This window comes from Helicoverpa armigera, chromosome 22 (assembly GCF_030705265.1).
Source record: "Helicoverpa armigera isolate CAAS_96S chromosome 22, ASM3070526v1, whole genome shotgun sequence".
In the NCBI taxonomy this organism is placed as follows: domain Eukaryota; kingdom Metazoa; phylum Arthropoda; class Insecta; order Lepidoptera; family Noctuidae; genus Helicoverpa; species Helicoverpa armigera.
Genome location: NC_087141.1, coordinates 5,315,212 through 5,339,125, shown reverse-complemented (window position 1 = coordinate 5,339,125; position 23,914 = coordinate 5,315,212). Strand labels below are relative to the sequence as shown.

The following is a 23,914-nucleotide window of genomic DNA, read 5'->3' as shown; positions in this document are numbered from 1 at the left end:
ACGCATGTAGAAAACAATTAATTGTATCGTAGATATAACGAGTCTATAAATATATCAGTTGCGAAAGTACATACATGCGTGATGAATATTCCAATACCGGTATGGTATTTCTGCTTTTATAGGAGATAAAAATTTTGGCAGGTACATAAAAAATGCATATTATTAAAAAAAAAGTAGTTCTCTGAATTAATGCATAACAAAAAAAGGTAAATAAAACAACACGCTAGTTACTGGTAAAATATTTTATTATTCGCTACAATATCAATACGGAACTATCACATTATGAAATACATAAAAAATATATAATTTACAAATTGTATTAGGAGCACCTTTTGCAAGTTAATATTCATATAACACTTTACTATAAGTGTGGCTACAAAATGCTGTTAACAAGGATTAAAGACGACAAGAAAATAAAATTGATAAATAATAAGTTTTTACAATAATAAGTAAATGCTATCGTCAAAGTATGAAAGAAATTCATAATTGCATTTATAAAGTTACCACACATTCGCTGCATATTAGCTTTTATCAGTTACATAAATATTGTCATAATAAATAAATTCGATTTTATTATTATTGCTGAGCTTATCTTTAGGAGATTCTCTAAATATCTATAACGTAACGTAATGTTCGACGTCTAAAGCTTTGGTTTCCTAGGAAAGCGGTGCCGTCATATAGCGGCCGTAATACAGCGGTGAAAGACGTCACCAGAACGTTGTCTATGTAAACAAAATGGGGCGGTTTCCTAGAGAGCGGTAACTGACGCCGTAACTTCAAAAAGCGGTGCCGCCATTTGCATGACGGCCGTCTTGACGGTGTCAGATAGTTTGGTGAACGTTTTATTGAAAGCGGTGAAGCTTTTTTAATACGTATTTGTGTTTTTTTTTTCGGATCAACGTCAAAAATTAGTTACAACTCTTGGAGCAGCGAGGACGACGAAATTTTAATAGATTTCGTTCGTAACCACGCAGCAATATATAATATAAAAAGTAAAGATTATAGAAAAAGTCAACTAAAACAGAATTGGTGTCGTGAAATTTGAGAAATATTAAATAGAACAGATTAGTAAGTATGATACAACTAACAAAAAGTTTATGACGGTGTGTTAAAACGGCCGTGGAACTTTCCACATGTCATCAACGTAAAGACGACCGTCTATTTGCGTCCGTAATATGACGGCCGCTATATGACGGCACCGCTTTCCTAGGAAACCCAAGCTTAAGGAATTTGTTACTACATAGAATTTGTTACTTACTGAACATTGTGATTAAATTATTGTAAAATTAAAATATTAAATCATATTTTTATAAAAGTTTTGAGAAGTTACTTTCATGTAAAATTATTTCTCGATAAAATTATCTGATAGACATATAGTGCATCACCTACTTTAGTAATGAAATATATTCAGAAAAAGGTTCGTTAATTAGCTTTCTTACTTTTTTAGAAAGTAACTGATACGTTAAAACTTTATTCTTACATCTAATTGGACGTTTAAAGCGCGAAAATATTAGCACAAAAATAAATAGGAATTTCACTCATAAACGGTATACACTTACAAAATATTTTACATTGACTTGTGAAGAAGTATATAAACAATATTTTGCATTACACATTTTAATTTCCAGGTTTTATGAACTATTTAAAAACATTACATATCAAAATAGAAGTAAGAAAGTATATTTTTTGTATATATGTATAAAAACCCTGTATATAAGTATAAAATTCAAGGCACTTAGTAGTATACAGTATATATATTATATGTATTAGGAATAAGAAAGGAATGTACAGATATGAGAAGGAATAAATAAGCTTATATTCTAATATTTAATCCGGTTAGACTGGAAGCCAACCCCAACATGATTGGGAAAAGGCTCGGAGGATGATGATTCTAATATTTCTATAGCATAAACTATACTTTGTTACAATCCTTATATATTTAGTTATTGCTGTTGTTTCATTTATTAAATTATTATCTAGCACATTTCTGAAGATATATATTTAAATAACTGTTGTACAAAAATGATCCTTATTCAATAAGAGTTAAGGATTAATCTTGCATAGGAATGTATGTGAGCCAATATCTGGAAGGATTTAAATTGTAAATTTTAATACTGATAGTAGAAAAATGATGTAATCTAGAGATCTTTCCAATTAATTAAATTCATATAAATATTATTAAAATACATTTCCGATTAATAACAACATTTAAAATAACAACCATCTAAGTTAGTAATAAGTAAAAAATATCATTTTCTACTGTAAATATTTCTTTTATCATTATGATTGTACGTAAAGCTACTTTTATATTACATTTATTTAAATCGATTAGTGAAATCCTGAAATAAATTAGTCAGTTCGGCAAAATATTCGTTTGACATTGGTTAGTTTCTGAAAAATGAAACATTTATTCTACTGAAAAAAGAAACATTTATTCGATAATATATCACTGTGGTGGATAGATTCAAGGAGAACCATATTTTTTATCGGGGAGCACGGTAGTGCCCCGCCAAGATGAACCAAGCAAACCTACCATTTCACGAAGCGCTTCGGCGTATTTGAACCTAACTTGGATAAATAAATGAATGTAGACTTAATTCTATGCACCACAGTGCAGACACTAATCTGACATATTCCGCGATGATACCTTTATTCACTTTCTCTCTCTAGTATACGTCTGTTATTTAGGGTGACTGGTTATTATTGACCGATGCTTGAACACGTGATTACCCATGTTTAAAAATAACTTTCCCAAAGGAACTTATTTTTTATTTTCATTAGTATTATGACATTGATATAAAAGCTGTTCCAATTTTTAACTTTGTGCTCGTTTTTTTGCTCAATAAGTGGTCACCAGTCACCCTATATAACAGTATTTCGTTCTACTACTGGACAAAAGTATCATCGGCGTATATGCTAATTTATTTAAGTTACTCCTGGTCCACCTGTTTCCACTCTCTATCGTTCCTGAGGAGAACTATTTCTTCTTCAGAGTCCGTTTCCGAGGGGGGTAGGTCTTCTTCATCGAAGTAGGGCTTGCGGACTATGTCTGAAATTATTTGTAAATTAGAATAGTTGGTACATATCGAACGAACGAGACGAAATATCGTCTTCATCTCGCTTTGAATGAATTCTTCTCCTGTGAAAGTGTGGTTTTCAACTTATTTGAAAAATAAAAACTTTTATAATGCTTGCATTGAGCAATGATTCATACTCAATCCTTCTCTGTGTGAGAGGTGGACTGTACCTAGCAGTGGGACGATAAAAAAAGTGAAAAATTATAAAAAGGTGATACTGATGATTATGATGAAAAGGCTAATGGCGGTTGGAACAGATCGCAACAGTTAGTAGAAGTCAAATATTTGAACTTGACAATTAATTGACATCTATAAACCAATGGGGTAGCATACACACAATTAAATTTTATATGTATCTTACCGTAAGAGCTAACTTCATCACACAGCGGTCGTTTATCGTCACTAGGTATTTGCGTGAACAGATACTGTCGGCGTGAGTCCTTCGCTCGCTCGCGGCAGCTGAAGCACCACGCCGATATCGTCACCACTGCTACGCCGATCACTCCTGGAATTTGGGCTTTATTTAGTAGGGCTTAAGGTTTATTTTGGCGTGGAAGTTAATGAGATTATGTGCCTTTGAGATTGACGGTTGTACATACGTGTATGTAGCTGAAAAAGAAGTAACTTTTTGGTCTTTATTTTTATATAAAAGTTTTTTTTATAATTGTGGATTTTAATTCGTACAGTTTAAGGTTTATTTTCCTTTGGCATTAAGATTCGAATTACGCATGACGATAAGACATAAGGTTAACATTATTTTTAAACTACGTACCTGCCAGCATGACGAAGACTAGACGCGGCATGCCCAGTACGTAGTCATCACTCTCCAGTTTAAATAACACGTTAGGTGTCAAGTTCTCTTTGCCATTTATCTGTAAAAGAAGTAAGTATAAAGTGTTTTCATATAAAGTGATTTATTATTAGGTTGATCCTAGGTAGAGCTGTTCTTCTTGGTACAATTTTCACCAAGCTGAATGGCGGGTTGCGACTAATTTCCGAGCCAAATCACGCATTTATGTTCCATACCATCATGTCCGCTGTACTTTAAAATTGTCACTGCGCAGCGTCTCGCGCAATGTATCGAAACATCATAAAGTTTGGCGAGAACTTTGAATTTCGATATACTGAATTTAAAGTAACAATGTGTTTGTATAAAATTCTTACCACAATATGCTTCTGTTTAGTAATATATCCGTCCACAGAGGCGCTGGCTACGACCTCTTTAGCTTTATACTCCAACGGTAGAGTGAGTATGTACCGCCCCGTGGCGTCGCTCGCGTTTGTGACTATAGGCGTCTTGCCGTTTAGAGGACGAATAATAACTGATGCTGAGGGTAGAGGGTTGCTGTTGCGGTCGAGGGTTAAACCTGAAATGGAGGTATATTTAGTTTGTAGTTTTTATATATATGTATGTGAGGACAGAAAAAGGTTGTGAACAAAACTGGATCAATGTAGGGAAGATCAAAAATAATGAAAGAAATGAAGGGAGCAAAACTTTAAATTGCTTGGACAGCTTTTAAATTGTTTTCGGTGTATATTCATAGAGATGTTTTTTTTAATTCCACACTTCTGTCCATCTTAAAATGTTTTAATATTAAAAAAAAAAGAACTTTATAAAAACTCAAGACTGAATATGAAACTTCATCGTTAAATATTTGATAATATTACAGTCATTATATCATGTTTCTGTTAGTGTGTAAGCCTTCTATAAATGGAATAAATAAATAAATAAACAGCATAGAGTAGAAAATTCCACGCTTTCACGTCGACTTACCAGTGACATAAACAACATTAGGGTTGTCGTCCACTTTGACTTCAGTGAACTGTCCTCCAGGAATCGTGTCAGAGTTGATACGGCGCATTATAATGTCTTTACTCTTCAGAACACCTTCTACTACCGTCCATACTAGCGACTGCAAGTGGGGAAACATTATTAGAAGCTTTTATGTAACTGAAAATGTATGAATATTTAGCTGTAGTCTTTCAACGCAATTTTGGATCGCATTGAGTTCATTTTAAATCCAACATGGCGGTATATCCGAGATGGTGGAGCAATTATTTTTAATGCAAACCTATTTTACTTTATTGGCGAGATATTGGAAGCATGTTCAAGTGAAGAATGTATTAAATAAAAACTGGGCACTAAATGATGAATAGACTATCTCATATTCTTTTTATATTTGGGTAATCATCAGATGATCCCCCGTGATTGCAGCAGGAGGGGGGACGGAGGAGTGTCAGCCTTTTCATGACTAAATACCACCTTTGTGCCTGAGTATACCAGGGGTGTAAAACTCGGGAGTAACTCCTTCGAACAGTCCCACAGGCAATTAGATGAGACAACTGTTATTTTTTAATACAATTCATGTTATTTACATATTTTTCGTTTGTAATACTGTTGATGTACCAATAAATAAATAAACAGTAGGTATATTACCAGCATTCTACATTACCTGATCATGATAGTTATGACAGCGCACAATAACACGGTACACTCCAGGCGGCAACATAAGTCGGTAGTGAGCGAGGTTGCGAGTTACACGGTACTGGCGTTCGATGCCCGTGACGGCCACAATGGCTTCTCGCATCGGCATGCCTTCTTCGTTCTTTATGAAGCCCACAACACCTGATAGATGGAATGAAGAAGATGTAAGTAGATCCAATTAGAAGTAAAACGTAACGTGTAAAGGAATGAATCTTGCTATAGTTCTTGCCAAATAAGCTTCTCGCTCCGAAGTTGGCTACGCTAGTCCATAATGTTTGAAAAATATACATATCACTGCGCATGTGCGAGGTGACAAATAGCTAACTTCAGAGCTGCAAAGTTATTTGATGAGAACTGTGTTTGAATGCTAATGAGAAAATAAGAACATAATTGAAACTATTGGGTTTTGGTAAATCTTAATACCAAGAAGCAGTCGGTTGCAAACAATTGCACTTACCAGTATTAGCCCGTTCAATGAACTTCATAATTCCTCTCAGATTATTTCTCCAAACCCACGCTATTTCGCTCTCCACCGGCATCTTACAACAACTAAGCCCCGCAGAGATCACAGGAGTATTATATCTCTCACATAACACATCTATTAAGTCTCCATGCTTCACTCCATTGCCCTTACACTGGTACTTATCATTCGGATTTCTGCTATCCTGGTACACCTGAGCAAACTTCTCATACAAATTCTTCGATAACTCTGGATAAGAAATATCCTCAGAACCAGAAGAAAGTTCTAGAATTAAATCATATTTTTCTGCTTCCAACATGTTGATAAAAGATTTCTCTCGAGTGTAATTTGAGAGTGGATTTAAATCTTTTTTAGTTAGGTAACTGTATAAACTGTCTCCGAATTCTTCTTCTAAGGGAGCAACATCACACTTATCATTGCCATCGTATTGTTTAACTATTTTATCTGATAGAGGGTCTATGTTTGGTATGAAGTGTAGGACAGCGTTTTGTAAAAGGCGTTTGTGTACGGGCTCTCCGATAGTGTAGGCCGTGCCGATGTGACGAGCGAAGTTGAGTAACATTTCTTGGCCTAAGGGTTGAGAGCCATAGAAACTGCTGCAGATGGCGATGTGGAATTTGGTTTCTTCTGGGGAGCCGACCTAGAAAAGAAAAAATGTGGTTATTAGATAAGATGGCACAGAGAAGCGCTATGACCATTATCACATTATATTTCTCAAAGATCTATATAAAAAAAAAAAAACTATTATTATTTTAGGTCTACCCATTACTTTCGTCGAAGAAGATAGAAGGTAACTTATATTTTCGTTTGCAAGCTTTATAAGTTTGTAGTTTTAAAATAAATAAGTTGCTCCTTTGTATGAAAACTTGCTGAGTTGACCCCGAATAAAATTTGATTAAAGTCAGTGGATGATGATGATGAAGTTGCTCCTTTCAAAGAGTCACAAGAAAATCGACTTTTCATTCTTTAAATGAGACCGATTTCAATGACAAATGTTTCAGGCCCTATAGTTAACGTTATACATTACCTCGTCCGTCATCTTGAGCTGATGGAAGGTGGAGGTGAGCATGCTGTCTCCGGCGCGGAACTCGGCGATGTTGGGGAACCGGTTCTCGAGCTCCGACAGCGCTGAGTACATCTCCAGCCGAGTGTGGTACCGGGTGTTTATTATGTTGTCTAGTACGCTGTGAATGTGTGTCATAAATTTTGGGTGAGAATTTGTTACTACTATACACTGTATCAAAATATTTATTGGATTTTGTGCCCTAAGGTTACATGCCATGCGATTCAGAAATATATTTCAATACCAATAAACCTATTATGTTAAATAGTGAACCTCTGGGAGGTTTGGATATGCTTTGTCCTCAATGCACCTTTCTGAAAGTGTGCATATTATGTCAAGAGTATTGAAAATTTATAGAATGTAATGCTACGACTTGCATTTGGTGCTGTGTATCTCGAAATGTTTTGGAGGTATTTGAAGACAGCTGTCTCTGATGTTTTTTTTTATATAAAGGGGCAACTCGTCTTGTTGTTTCTCCTAATATCAATATGATGATGATTTGGAAGAAATCGATATCGATTTGTGCATAAGAATTAGTATGCAAAGAGATATTAGTAACCACTTACAGTTAGTGCAAAAAACAACACAAATGCGTGCATAAACAGTTTATTAATAAAAGATTATAGCGATATTAATACACTGGGACGTAAAATATACTAATATTAAAAACTACAGTTAAGTACGAAGCCATAAGAAATTAAGAGTAAAAATAAACATAGAAAATATAAAAGATATAGTCTAAAACTATAGTAAGAGCTGCCATGACAGCTTTATCTCAAAAAAACTTTTTCTTTTCAATATTATTTGAGAGATCAATAGAAAATTGTTCGTAGAAAATACATTCGAGTTTTAGATCAGTTATGGTGCCTTTTTATTGGACATAGTGTTGCCATCGTAACACGGTGGGTTAGTAAAATTATATGGCCATTAGTAGATTATTTTTTACAATAGTGAAGGCACCTTAACATTTAGTAAGACAAAATAGAGAGCAAAATAGTACTAATACTATCAAAATAAATCTTAAAAAAGCACCAAAAATTCAGTCAGAAATTAATTATATTATATTGGACAAAAAATAAAATAATACTTTGTGATTCAGTATCGATAAAAAATAGAGAGCAATTTCAATTTCCAAAACAAAAATAATTTTATAAACGACGTAAATGGGATAAAAAACTAACTGCGATTTCTTTCAAAATTTCGTACAACGGTTTGTAGCAAAAATATTATATTTAAGGATAAAAAACGTAAAAGTATAGGTACTAAAAATAAGCGAAGTGCATTTGTAATTATAACACGATGCTTAGAAATAAAAATACACAAGGGTTGATTGTCCAAGGAATGAAGTTAAAAATATATCGATATTTTTATTTCACTGCAGGTATCGATTATTGACATTATTTTTTACATGTATGGTAATACCGTTCAATGTCATTAAACTTTGTTCATCAAATTGAGTATGTAACATTCGAGTTTATATAACATTCCTTGTTTAACCAACCCCTCAAAACATTCACAATTGCGTGCTTAAAAAGAAAATTATAGAAAAAATAAAACACAAAACATGAGACAGGCAAGCGTCGTGACAAGCGTGACAAAGCAAACTGTGCCGTATCGCCACCGCGTAAGGTCGATATTCGTGTGACTCACCGGAAGTCGTAGGCTGAAGACCAGTGTTGGGGATCGTCGGCCATTAGAGTGAAGTTCATGCTCACTGAACCCTTCTCGGGTACTGTCACTTGTTCAGTAATGCTCTCGTAGCTGGAAATAAAAATAAATGCTTTAGAATTTGGTTTATATTCTCAGATTTGCAATTGTACAAAACCGAAGTCTGGTTTTGGATATGAAATATTCCTGTTTTGTGGTGGGGGGAAGTCTATGATATGTAGCAGTTGTCAAGGGGTAAAGTTTTTAATGATGTTAAGAAGGTTTTAGACAGTTAAGAAGACCTTTTTATGTGAGAGGCCGTAGGAGGGCAGACAAAGACGACTAACCCTACTAGAGCTTGTTTGGTTCTGCTGTGGTTGGAATCTGCTGTGACCCTGGTTCCCACATTGCTGCTGCTACTTTACTGATGCGTTCACTAGCGGGCGTCCATGTGGCAGTACACTCACCCGTGCTTCATAGCAGTGATATTGTAAGTGCCAGGCTCCAGCAGCCTCCAGTAGTCGCCGTACTGCGCGGTGCGGACGCCGTGCATCACGCCGTGCACCTTGATGCTGGCGTTCACTAGCGGGCGTCCATGTGGCAGTACACTCACCCGTGCTTCATAGCAGTGATATTGTAAGTGCCAGGCTCCAGCAGCCTCCAGTAGTCGCCGTACTGCGCGGTGCGGACGCCGTGCATCACGCCGTGCACCTTGATGCTGGCGTTCACTAGCGGGTGTCCGATGTGGCTGTGCACGAACCCGTTCACTCCGGTGTGGACCTGGGAGGTAATAATACATAGTGTAACTAATCAATATGGCTGACATTCGAAAGTTCGGCACGGCCGTATCCAAGCGGCAACCAGTTTGATGTTTCGGTCATGCATCATTCATGTATTCTGATGTCTTCTTTCGGTATTCAAACCAAATTAGACACCCTTGGCAGGTGAGTTCGTACACTGCCGCCCACAGAACGAGATTGTAATCTGATCATTGTCATCTGTTTATTTATTACGAACACTCCAAAAGTATAGCAAGATGGTAAAGGTGGCTTTACGACAATTTTTTCCAAAATGCTATTGTTAGTATCTAAGCCAGTTCATGTAAAACAAACATCATTATTATTACCTGTTCAATAAACTTGAGCAAAGCTTCCTTATTATCCTCCCAGTAGGAAGGTAGGTCACTGGCCGGAGGGAACTTGTAGCAGCCGAGTTCCAGCGTGATCTCCATGTCGTTGGTGTATAAGTAGTTCCAGTCCTGCATACCGCCCGCTAGCACGTACCTAGAAGTAAAAATGTCTTATATAATTTGATGCTATAGGTATCTCGCAAAATGTTTTGTCGTCGTCGAAACAATGTGCACTAAAACTATTAATACTATGCATGGGTCACAAGCGTTTACTCATCATCGTAATTTAGTCCTAAACCGCCATTGTGTTTTGCGAGAACTATATAAGAGTAGTTTTGGCATTGATGACAGAACCAAAATTATAAGTACAAAGTCGTCTGCAAAATTATGTTCCAAAGAGTATGATATTGTTGTTCTGAAGTGAAGATGAGAATCAATAACTCAAACCTGGCAATGGACAACGGATAAGAGAAATATTTTATATACTTCTATTAAGTATTACTTACCATTTAGCACCATTAGTGATGCCCTCGGGGAACCTCTCGCTAGGCAAGTTCTTGCATGGCTGTCCCAAGTGCATTTTGTGATGAGCCTGAAATTAACACAATAATAATAATAACCTGAGTACACACACAATTTCGGACTTTTACATAGACATTTTAGACATTTTACATAGACACGAATATCTTCTCTGATCTGAGCTTCCACCCGCTGCTTCAACCGCGTCGCTAGGGAACTGCTTCCCGCATATGGATAAAAAGCAGTTTGTATGTTATTTTAATATATAAGCTATATTATCGCCAGTTTCATCAAAATCCATTAGGTGCTTTTGGTTTAAATGAATAATAAACACATACGACATTAGTGTGATTAGTAGGATAGTCAAATATACTCACATCAGAATAAGTATGCGTGAGATGCAAGAACACAGGGTTGTCAGGCGTGAGATACTCGTGCCCGCTGACCATGGCAGGGTTGCCATCGTAGGGATAGTTGGCAACTAGTGATCCTCCGTGAAGGATAGCTCACAGAGGATAGTTATATACTTACATCAGAATAAGTATGTGCGAGATGTAAGAACACAGGGTTGTCAGGCGTGAGATACTCGTGGCCGCTGACCATGGCAGGGTTGCCATCGTAGGGATAGTTGGCGACTAGTGCTCCTCCATGAAGGTTGGCTGAGAGAACGAATGGCTCGGAAAGTGACCAGTTCATAACTGCGCGCGTTTCTGGCTCGGGGATTTTGTTGTCCTGGGAAAAATGTGGAGTAAATTATTATTTGTGAGATTGACATAGAGAAATCGATTTATGTCAAATAAACCTGTAATTTTTCATACATCGGCGTATTTTTTGTCCTGCGACTGGTTAGTAAGTCGTGGTGGCCTAAGTTGTTAATGCGATTCTAGGTCAAGCCAATGTAACTTTTCTAAATAAGTTCTATGTACTTTTTAAGTACATCATGTAAACCAATAACTGAGGAAAGGAGTGGACTCATGACAACGCGTATTTTTTTGTGGTGGACTCTTGCCATTACTATTGCACTTACCCTAGTCTCGCCGAACTGATCGGGGAAGTTCCTGTTCAGATCTACATCATGAGCGTTACTTCTGCCTGTCAGACTGCTGTAATCACCTGTAACGAAATTATATTCCTACATAAAGAAATACCTATTACATAAAACATTAAATTCTGTAATAAGTAAAAGCATTATTTTTTTAAGACTCTTATAAAATTGCCAGTAAATTCTTCAGCTTTTTAATACAAAATACTAAGTAAATGTTATATTATACCTGTAAATGCCTGTATTGTATAAATTTTAATTTTAGCTACATAATATCAAATATAGAGTTTTAGGGTACTTACCAATCTGAGCCTTCTCATACCCATCAGGGTTCATACTAGGCAGCAGATGTATCCTGGTGGTATTCAACATGGTCTGTATCCGCCCGTTGCCGCTGATGTACTCCTGGCACAGATACTTGGCGAGAAGAAGGAGCAGTTCCCGACCTATTACTTCGTTGCCGTGCATGTTGGCTACGTACTTGAATTCTGGCTTGCCTGGTAAAGGGGATGTTTAAAGTCAGATAATATTGGATAAATAGCACAAGTTTTAAATTATAAATGTGCTATAAATGGGATACCTGATTAACATGTATTGGATTTTGAAAAAGTAACCTATTGAAAATGCTACAAGAGTAATATTAGAGTGGACGGCATCATCATCATAATAAGACTTTTGTCGATCCCATTCCTGAACACAGGCTTCTTCTCACATATATTGGACGATATAGGTACTCCTGAATTTTCAGCTTAGAACTCAAAGTCGCCAATTAAAAAAATATAAACCATTTATATTTCACCACCCTAAGGTAGACTGGCAGAGAACGCCTGTTTAAGTACGCTGTTGTACATCGAACATAAATTATAAATAAATAAAAAAAACAAAAGAACAACTCACCAGGCTTATGCACTCCAGGGTCCTTCGTCACCTCAAGTACATACAACTCCCTGCCTTCCACCGACTTCCCAATGCTGGTTAACTTAGTGATCTCCGGGTACGCCTCATTCAAAGTCTTGAGGAAGCTCTCCATCTTAGCATAGTCGTGGTGGCTGAAGTCGACTGCGGAAATACCGTCGATGTCGTGACGAGCGCGCCTTTTATGCACTGGAGATTTGCCCGTTGAAAATTTAAATGTTTTTGCTGTCATGTTGGTATATGTGGTTGATGTTGATTTTTGTTGTTGGGTTGGTGTGTTTCTTTTGTTTTGGATTTTTTTGTGCAGTTTTTTATGTTCGGAATATGAATGATTAGAGGTATGATCAATGGATGATTCCTTTCGTGTGTAGGTATTTATGTGTTTCATGCTGCAGACATTTTGTGTACCCGAGTTTTAAGAGATAGAAAATGTTGGAACTACATGTGGATTGGAATTTGAGATAAAATGATTGACGAATGGTGTGTCGTGCCTAAAATAAGATCTTTGGAATGGTATTTTAATAAAAGTATGAGTTTTATGATTTCAGAGTGTAAGTTTTGGAATTCCTTTCCTAGTGGTGAAAAACAAAATTTCGGTTCAAAACTCAAACCAAACAAAAAAGTGTATTCTTTTAAACACAAAAGAACTTCATGCATTCTGTTTAACACAGTGTTGAAATTACAAAATGTGTATTGGCTACTAGGATGTCAGGATGGAAAAGAGGCTCTACATATGTTCTACAAAAAGCTATTCTAGAAAGATTCGGGCAAATCAACAGCGCACAAAAAGTAAAGTATAAACACAAAACCACCACCAATAAAAATAATTGAAAAAAAAAAGAAAAAAGGAGAAAATAAAGCCTAAGTAAAAGAAAATTTGGAAAAAAAGGAAACCAGAATATCCCAGAGTGTAGTTAGATTCATTTACGAACATTTCATATTAGTATTTTATAGCTTTATATTAGCCCTATAGTTTTAACTTTATAACTACTACAACTCTAAAAAATAATAATAATTAGGTAATCAATAAAAATATAGGGTATACATACTCTTTGCTCAAATATAACACAAACTTTTTGACATAGACAAGCTACGATGAACTAATAACTTAAACATAAAAAAAATAATAAGTAAATTCAAAAACGTTCGCTAAATGAACCTAAACAACATGAAAAGGTGTTAATTAAAACAAAGCGTTAGATTACTGTGTACCTGTGACGTTTATTGCTCATATACATCGTACTGGCCATTTATGTACAGACAACTTATTTTAAACATCATTTGTGTAGCTGCAAAACTGATATACAATTTTCGACCTTATATATTGACTATTAAGTTCATTTTAGTTGATAAGTGCTCTTTTAACATAATATTTTTAAAGCTCTTAATATTGGACAAAGTGACATCTGAGTTGTTGATGTCCGTATTATAATTCCAATTAGATACCTCTTTCACTTAAATCCTAATACAGTTTTACAGTGTCTGGAAATTAAGTCTACTTATTCCACTGTTTTTTGAAGATACATTTCATAGATGAAACAAGGCAAACAGATTTGTGCTTTACTGTTTAATAAGAACCTACTTCGCATTCAAATACCTAAAATGCACTAATTTATAAATAATTTGGAGCACTAACATATCGAAATACACACAACCAATTTATAATTTAAAATTAGAAGAAAATTCTAATTAGTTTTAAACAAATCAATCACAATCACTGAGATCATTATTTTTGAATTTATTTTTTTCGAATAATTTACTTAATTGGCACAGTAATACTAAACAAGCAGCCTTATTATTTGATTAAAACAAAATTTTGTAGATAAATCTAGAAAAAAGTGTTCTGAAAAGAACAAACTATACAATTTTTAAAGTTTTCATTCAAACTATAATAACTTTAAATTTTCGTTTTTTAAAACCTAAATGAGACCAAATATTTTAAACCAATTAAATACCTTTCAAATGCTTAGTACCTAATAATATTTTTTGATTCAGCTTAAACTGAAAGTCTTGAGCAATATAATTTAAAACGTATTTTATACACAATAAAGGTCAAATTTCTCTGTCCATAGATAATAATTAAAATATAATGATTTAAAAAGTTTTAAGTAGTTCTACTCACTGGCTGGTCAATAGACCACAATATTATACTTATTCTAAATTCAAACTATTTTAAGTTGGGCCGTTTTGCTTACACCTAGTCCTATGTTATTGTAATTTCGACGTTATTGCTTTGGTCTTAAGATTAATTTTATATTAGTATTGCGTCACAAAAGCTACATTTTAGTATTTAGAATTAATGTTAGTTGTATGAGATAAGGAAGCCCAATAGAAATGAGATGGCAGTTTTAAGTTTACACAATAATTAGTTAAAATTATGTTTTGATGTTTCAACTAAATACAAAATATATTATCTTCATGGAATCGTCTATCTTTAGTCACAAAAACCCATAAAATTATATTCTCTATAATCTCTAATATCTGAATTATTATTATTTTTTTGTTTTTAGTTGAAACATCAAAATAATACATTATATACCATGACTTCATACTTCTATTCCCACTAATAAAGCAACTATTTTTAACCACACAGAAATGAAAGGAATATAACACTACACACTATTGCAACAGTGCTGACCAATCAGAATCAAGATATATGACGTTATATTAGCAGCCGTCCAATGACAGATGTTTATCTTGTATTATATACTCTATACTCATTCAATATATAGGTACTTTTATTTTCAGATCTTTTTGTTTGGGATTCTACATGATCCTCGCATGCTATTATTGTATGTGCCAATATATACTATAAAACTGTAGTACCTTCTTTTTTTATAAAGAGTAACCATGGAGTTTCTTGCCCGTTCTTCTCCATGCTTTTGAAATGGGTAACTAGAATCAAATTTATTCGTATTTTTGACATTTGTGCTTGTGAAAGCCTAAATGAGTTATTCTGCATATATACAAAGTCTAGATACTTCTATTAGCATACTGCATTATATTGTACTTTTTAAAATTGGAACCTTTCATTTACATACTACGGCAAGACATTACATAATATTTAAAAGTGGCATTGAAAATTAAGCTTTATCCACGTGTACTTAAGATATAAAGTCGCTTAAATTGCTTAAGTTACTTATTGTGCATTGTTAATTCCTTATGCGAATGACATATTTATACACAACCCTGATGGACAGCAACATTTGAGATGCCATGGGAACTTTGCAAGCGAAAATAGACTTTACTCCCTCAACTTAGGGGCAATAGTTTTATGATCAGAACAAAATTGCATGAAAAGAGTAATGATATTCCCATTTGCACCTCAAAATGTTTTCAATGTTTATATAAATAAACGTGCAGAAATTAACTTGTCACCATTTCAGTATACCCCCACCATTTTCCACTGCCATAAAAATATAGATTTGACGACGTGAAGTTAGTGACAAGTCAATTTCTGCGTTTAGTTTCTAATGATAATGGCCACATACCAATGATACAGTATTAATGATTAGACACAACGGATACATGAAAATATGTTATGTGATCTAACAATATGTTGATCTGTAGTTTTTTTAAATACCCATTTGACAAAATAATTTTAATGTGTATGTAGATCTGAATGTGTACGTACTCCTTGAAATGTTATTTAAGATTTGTTAGAAAGTACAGAAAATGTAATATGACTATATTGAGAAGAAATGTAATCTGCTGAAATTATCATTTACTTTGTGGCTGTTATATAGAAATTGTTAGTAAAAATGACGACGAAAGGAAGTTGTTAACACAGGTCGTTCTTATCTGACAGTGACATTTTTAACGTTTAATTTTTTTAAGAGCAAGGAATTGACTAGATTTTATATTAGTAGCTGTCGAAAATATTGCAATATACCAATGAATTTGCAAAAAATAATTTGACTAGAAATTCATAGAATTTTGTATAATAATATTAACATTGCATCATTGATTCAATCGCACCCAATTTTTTCTCAACCTACACTTTTTGTCACAATAAAGAACGACCATATAACCTTGATACTTTATTCTAAGAAACTTCGAAATCAAGCTTCAACAAGAGCCACAAGCAGTAAATTGACAGCTACCACCGAGAAATGTGTTAGTACAGTGACAGCCGAGTTGTCATGGTAACGCATCTGAGACTTACCCGCGGTTAAGGAGCGAGGGTGTCGGTGGACTGTCATGTTGAAGGTGACGGGAGATGTCTGGTTCTCTGGTATTGTGATTAACGTGTAGGGGGGGATTGAGTAGCTGGAAAGGAAGAAAAGAGTTAGTAATCCCTACTAATATTATAAATGCGAAAGTTACTCTATCTGTCTGTCTGTCTGTTACGCTTTCACGTCTAAACCACTGAACTGATTTTATCAAAATTTGGTACAGAGATAAAGTTGATGAACATAGGATAGTTTTTATCCCGGACTTTTGAAGAATTCTCTTGGAAACGCGATATAACCGAACACAACGCGGGCGAAGCCGCAGGCGGAAGCTAGTTGGGAATAAAAGAGACCGTATTGAAACGCCCAGCAGATTTTAAATATGTAGTATACATATCTACATATAGAGGAGCAACTAAACAAGGTATACGTATACATACATAGCAGTAGATAGCATCAAAGAGAGCACTTTACCGAGTGTCACGCCATCTACCATCAAGACTTATTTGACTATTTCTCAATTCTGTTTAACAACACAATGTTTGTTTGAAAATTTTAATGTACTGAACTTACCCAGAAGCAACGGCTGTGATATTATACTGTCCCGGCAGCAGCATTCGCCAGTAGTAGCCGTGGTCTGTAGTGCGGACCACGTGGTCGTTACCCTCCACTTTGATTTGTGCATTCTGAAACACAAGCGAATACGTTTACTCATGCCATTCTAGAAACATTAAAATACAGAATGTGTAGAGTGTAAAGCAAAGATTTTTTTTGCTGAAAGACCTGCCCGCCTGTCCTACGCCTTGTCCACTGCTGGACAAGGCGCTGGAGAGTTTGTGGCGCCACTTCTTCTTCCCAGCAAAAACACATAGGAAGTGGTGAAGGGCGGGCATTTTGGGGGCTGTCTTTTGTTTTTGACGTTAGAAAAGTGATGATTTATCAGCGTAATTTGAATAAAAGTATTTGAGTTTGAGTTCACAAGCCTTCCCCAAGATTCACCGCTTTACTCGGACAGCAATCCTGTCCTTCCTGCGTCTTCCGAGGCAAGGTCGCCACTAGAGAACTCTGCTCAAATGGGCAGTGGGGTCCATTTGTTCTACGAGCTATGTGTCCTGCCCATTACCACTTCACCTTCACAACTCTTCAATCTAAGACAGTAAGCAATGATTGTAAGATCGTAATTACCTTCACAGGCTCCCCAGCCTCATCAAGCACGACCCCAGTGACTCCAATATGGGACTGCTCAATAAAAGACAGGAGTGACTCCTTGTTCAGCTGCCAGTACTTCGGCAACTCCTCGGCAGGTGGGTACTTGCAGCAAGACAGCTCGAAGGTCACCTCGAAACAGTTGGAGTGGACGTAGTTGAAGTCTTGCATGCCTCCTGGAAAAAGAAATAATTGGTGAAGTTCTTGCTATACATATTTATAACCATTAAGTATTAGGTGTCAGTGGGTGCTGGCCAGATGCGTGGCTCCAGAAGTTAGTTGCGAGTCGTTGTTAAATTTGGTAAAGTCTATAGCAGTTGCCACTTGACACATAAAGCTTTATGTAAAGTTAACGAGAATACGGTACATGGTTTTCATTTTGAATGTTCAGACAAAGTCTTAGGTACCTATTTTATTCAGGGAGTCCTCCCTCGAAGTTTTCCAGAATGCTTGAGCAGCGAATCATGGGTGCATATCATCAGTGCACCCGTACGAAATTGATATGTACCAACCTTGTACAGAATACCAGTGTGCTCCGTTAGTGAGTCCTCCCTCGAAGTTCTCAGGCGGGCACGTGTCGCCGGCACGCATCTCCTCGTTACGAGAAGCATATACATTTGCCAAGTGCTTGAATAAAGAGTCGTCGGGTGACCGACTCTCTTCGCAGCACTCCTTGCCGGTACTGTAATGGGGAAGTGGGTGTGAGCACTTATTGTAAACTTCTGATGAAAATGCTCGTTTGTGAAAGGTATGTAAAGGATTAGCGTACCTACAATATATGTGAATTAAATACGAGATACAATCATCTGCCTAGCCTTTTCCCTATTATGCTGGGGTTGGACTCGTCTTCCAGTTACCGAATGCAGCTGAGAATCAGTGTTTAAAATGGAGCGAAAAAATTGCTGTAATAGCTTTACTAGCTGTAGTAAATATTTATCACCACTATTAATACTACATCGCAAAAACTCCGTAAAATGTACACGGTTGATGGAATCAGTTAATTGACGCGAGGACCTTAAAAGCTAATTAAACGTGGAAAATTGCTCTGACATCACGCAAAAATCGAACAGCCTTACTACCAAAACTTACAACACCTGTTGAACTTGTCTCAAAAAGGGTGGCTGTAAAACGGACATACTACAACGGACTAACATTTTTTTAGACAAGTGTTCAAAAGACGTTTTAAAGTTTTTGTGGTACTACGTTAAATAAGTATTAAATATATTTTATACCACTTACATAGAATCATCATACGGATAACTAGCCACTACCGCTCCACCATGCAGGTTCCCCGAGAGCACAAACTGTTTGCCGGTCACCCATCGCATGAGCGCCACCGTCTCGGGCTGCCGGCCTCCGTACAAATACTCGTCATCATTAGACTTGTCTTTGTCGAACTGATCGGGGAAGTCCCTGTTTAAGTCTATGCCTTTAGCGTTGTTGCGGCCTAGGTACTCTTTGAGGGACTCGCAGTTGCTTTCCTGGAAAAGAAGGGTTTTTTTATTTTGGTGGTGTCAAACTTAATGGGTAGGAACTTCTCGAGATGCGCAGATATCATGTTTAGATTTTAGGTGGTGCATGAGTGCTATGGTATGGTATGGTAGGTGAGGAATAATTAATCTCCTACTATACCTAATTGAGCCTCCATGTGCTAAAAAATTTGTTGCAAATCACTATTAAGTTTGGCGTGACATATAAGTACATATGTACAAGTGCCTATGTACTATGTGTTCTATTTTTTATCTTCTTGTCTATATTCTGTGTGTGTACATAAACTATTACATACATAAATAAATAAATGTACATAGTTTGGTAGAAGTAGGTACATGATAGTAAGTTCTCTGTAGCTATTGTCTACATGTATTTGCTATCTTGAATAGATGAAAAACTTTTTATAGAATCAAAAGTAAATATCACACTTTTCTTAAGAAGTTTGTTGACAAGTACCTGCCTCTCAAACCTGAGCGTCACGTCTCTATGATGTGAAATATCGCAAGATAATAATAAGATGGTCACGAATAATTTAACTTTAGCTTGTTTATAAGAAAATCATGAATTGATTTTAGTTTAAGAGAAGATAAACGAAAGCACTCTAAAGTTAAAGTTCTTTCATAATTATTGTGTAAGTTTAACAAATCCCCTTTGGACTCTATTAACAAGAAGCAACGGATGTGAATAAAACTTGCAATAATCAATAAAATATTATGTTGTGATGTGACGCATATTCTGAACGTAACATTATATTGAACCTGATAATTATGACCATTAATTGAACACTAACTGATCACAATTAATTAGTCAATGTTAGATGATTATAGCCTTTATTTACACTACAGTAAGGTTGAGTTTTCAACAGCAAAACAGAGCAATAAGTAGGTGGAAAGTTTCACTGTTTATTACAGAAGTGCAGTTCAATTAGCTTTCTATTATCTTTTGAAATGTCATTGATCGGTGAAACAGGCAGTTGTAATCATAATTTCCTTGTACATACTATGAAATATAAAATAATAATCTTGAAGTTAACTTCCTTGAATTCTAATATTATTTTTTTAATTTCAAAAGTAAACTAACACTGATGATAACTGATAAGTTTTTGGATCATTATATCCAGTTGTGTCATGTGGATGAGGGTGAAATATTAAAACAGTCTGCTTTAATAAATAGTAATAATTCATGGTCAAAAGTTAGCCTTGAATATCATCAAAAAAGTATTTAATCAGCCACCATAGCTACACAGAGTTCTCACTGGACCATGCAGATTGTAAGATAAACAATGGATATTTATTTTTAAACAAATGGCACACTAATGAACAGATTCACATCAGTTCTACGTTTGTCATGTTAATTTTATTTACATATCTGATTTAATGGCTTTGCATTTGCACTTTCCATCTGCCAGTATGAGTTATACTAATTATTTAGTAAATGGCCAGTTACGCCAGGGTTGTGAAGGTACTAGAAAATAGTATTACAGCTCTGAAATAGGCAGAGGTTTAAAACTACTGCTGGTTATGTATGAGTAAGGGGTCACATGGCTGATTTGCAGCGTGGAAAAGTTTTAAATGAAAGCTGTACTACATGGTCCCAGAAAAAATTGCTATAATGAAATGAGTATTTAATAAACCATCAAGAGCAGAGTAAATAAGTAATAATGTTGTTTAGTTTCAAAACAAATAGAATTCAGATACAAGTACAGAAAATCTCGTCCAAGGCTTAACTAAATTGGAACAGTAATTATTCAATCACTGTATAAAAACCTTATTTTATACACTTCGTAAAACATCAAAACACCAATATTATCGTAGTACAGATTTATATACAGGTTTTAGATAACTGACCATAGATATTTTGTGTAGCATAAAAACTCTTTTGTTGTGATTGTAGGAAATGTTACTGGCTGTTACAAAACCTTGAGTGGGTCACTTTTTATAGCTATTACTTTTAATGTTGAGTGGCACAAAGTAGGTGCTTGTATTTTACTTTCTTGTTATGTAAATTAACACATTTAATATTGAGGTGTATTACCTCAATATTAAATGTGTTTTTTGATAATAAATTTGCCTGCACCTGTATACATAAAGTTCAAAGTAATTTCTTGAAGAAATTGACTTTTTGGTATATATTGGAATGGTTATTAAATTTATATATTCTTTAGTATTCATAGGTAGAAAAAATCGTCCATTTGGCTTGCTTATGACAGTTTGAAAAATTATATAAGCGCTTTTACCTACTTTCTTAGATAGTTTTATCAGTTGCGTGTGAGATAAATGTTGAAAAAAGGCTATCTTTATTCACAGTATTTAAGATAAATAAGATACGTCAGCTGAATATTGGGGGTTTGGTAAAATCCCCTCAATAAAGATTACAGAAACACAATAAAAAAAAGTAAAAGTATATTTAATAGGTGGAATATTAACAATTTATTTCTGAGGTTAACAATATTTTATTACTTATGATTTCTTTATAAATCACCATCTGCCTAGCCTTTTCCCAACAATTCTGGGGTCAGATTCCAGTCTCACCGGATAAAGCTGAGTACCAGTGTTTTACAAGGAGTGACTTCTTCAGAAAATCATTAGTTTGTATGATTCAGGATTTAACATATTTGACTAATGATTTATGATTCATAATTTACCTTTATGTATGAGGAAAATTACTAGTAATACTTCTAACTCATATTTTTTGAATGTGATGGTATATTTTTACAATTTAGAATCTTATTAGATTTTTATTGATAGTTAGTTTACCTTTTCATAAATAAAATTATTTATCAGCTATTCTAAATAAGAGCTTGTTAAAGTAATAAAGTGCTTATTACATTATAATTGTTATAAAACCACAAGGAAAAATGGGGTTGTTTTAAGGAAACAAGTCAGTAATACATATTATTATAAAATAAAAGTATGAAAAAGGAAAATCAGAAACAGTTTTGTCAATATTATCCTTTACTTATACACCTTAAGGATAATTTAAATTTTATAGCATATAGATGAAATTGCTAATTACTTAATTTGAACTCGGTAGTTAATTAGAAATCTTACGAGTGACAATTCTTATGTAATTCAACAGATAAAACTGGTTGAACACTCACTATTCAATAGTGAGAAACAGGTTTCTCATACAATGTTAATTTTGAATAAAATAACAATAGCAACATACCTCACTGCTCTCAAATCCATCAGGGTTTAATGACGGCATCAGGTGTATATCTGTTGTGTTCAGCATCCTCGTCACTCTGTCGTCTTTGCCATAATTGTCTAACAAGTACTCCGCCAAGTATATCGTCAGCTGCCGCCCCACCGACTCATCACCATGCATGTTCGCCACATACTTCACCGAAGGTCGCTCATAATGAGGAGTTTGCACATCCTCACTTAACTGCAGAACCAACAGCTCTCGCCCTTGCACCGACTTCCCAATTGAGTACGACTTAATCAGGTCCGGATACGTCTTCTCCAATTCACTGGTTAACTTCACTAAATCTTTGTAACTGGTATATTTTGGGGACACTAGGAATGGCTCCTCATTCTCCTCTATAGATCGTGGCGCACAGTTATCAATAAATAGAGCAAATAACACAAATAAACACGTGTGGACTAGCAACATGTTTGCTCCTCTATAAAGAGCTAGTCATGTGCCTGAGGGTATTTACCGTTTGCAACCGATACAAAAACGTAAACACTACTTTATCGCCGTAAACATGGTATGCGGCACGACGTTTAATATAAATTAATTACAAAAATGATAAGAAGGGCAACAATAGGTATTTGTAGGCTTTGACAGCTGACGCATATCATTGTTCGTGAAACGATGACGGCCGAGGCGGATTGGGCTGCCAGATCAAAATAGATTTTTTACCCAATTTTGTTTTCCATCCAAGCTATTTGAGTGAGCTTTGCTATTAACTGATCGACGAAAATTACAAACTTATCAACTGGGTTTAAATAAGATGAAGAAAAAAAAACAAGTGATGAAAAAATCTATCTCCGCTTTTTGTGAATAGAGCCGAAAACAGATCTCATATAAATTTTGAAAACTTAAAACAAATTTATAAAATAACTTTTGATTTGACAAGCACCCGGTGTTGAGGATTAAAATTGAAGGAACTTTTAAAAGGACGGCATTACCCGTATTAAAGGATATTGATTCGAAGCTGGTATCATTTTTTGCAGGTTTGTTATTTGACGTGTCAGTTTGCGACACGTTTCGATTCACGCAATAAAGACGTTCTTGTAATTTCCATGTTCTTAAACGGAAATTGCTCTAACTCAAGTAGGCCTACATCGGTACTCCTACACTATATAATATTCATCTCAATCTCACTAAGTTCCACTGTAACCCTGTACTGATTGCAAAATTTTCTAATTATATGCACTTAAGTACATTTACGGACTCAATTCGTGACTACTTTCACTAGCTGGTCTAGTAGCCTCAGGCGAGACATAGTAGAACACGAGGCCTTCTGGGTACACGGATAAGTACTGCATAGCTTCGCTATCTATCCAATAGGAGCGCGTCTTGCTGTAAATAAGTTCAGCTTCCTTAGATCGGGTCTCACCTGGAAATATTTGTGTTTCCCTACGAGCGACAGGCTAGGTGCTTTAAGTCCGAATCCGGTAAGGATTCTGCTAACAGGTGTCCAGTAATTAAAGATTGCAGTCTTGTCACATCCACTGCA

The 23,914-nt window shown here is 35.3% G+C and overlaps 1 protein-coding gene across 1 annotated transcript; it reads right to left on the bottom strand.

The window, feature by feature from the left end:
• Positions 1-1,964: 1,964 nt before the first annotated feature.
• LOC110382679 (carboxypeptidase D) lies at positions 1,965-23,055 on the bottom strand. Its single transcript, XM_064040321.1, has 22 exons — positions 22,396-23,055; positions 18,976-19,217; positions 18,249-18,418; positions 17,716-17,912; positions 17,104-17,216; positions 16,524-16,627; positions 12,341-12,547; positions 11,746-11,940; positions 11,429-11,514; positions 10,933-11,133; positions 10,389-10,474; positions 9,880-10,036; positions 9,367-9,533; positions 8,757-8,867; positions 7,071-7,227; positions 6,020-6,683; positions 5,531-5,703; positions 4,852-4,990; positions 4,242-4,444; positions 3,850-3,949; positions 3,439-3,582; positions 1,965-3,049 (listed from the first exon to the last, which is right to left on the bottom strand). Exons 1-22 carry the CDS (start codon positions 22,840-22,842, stop codon positions 2,931-2,933), a joined length of 4,182 nt encoding a protein of 1,393 aa, XP_063896391.1. The 5' UTR covers positions 22,843-23,055; the 3' UTR covers positions 1,965-2,930.
• Positions 23,056-23,914: the final 859 nt, after the last annotated feature.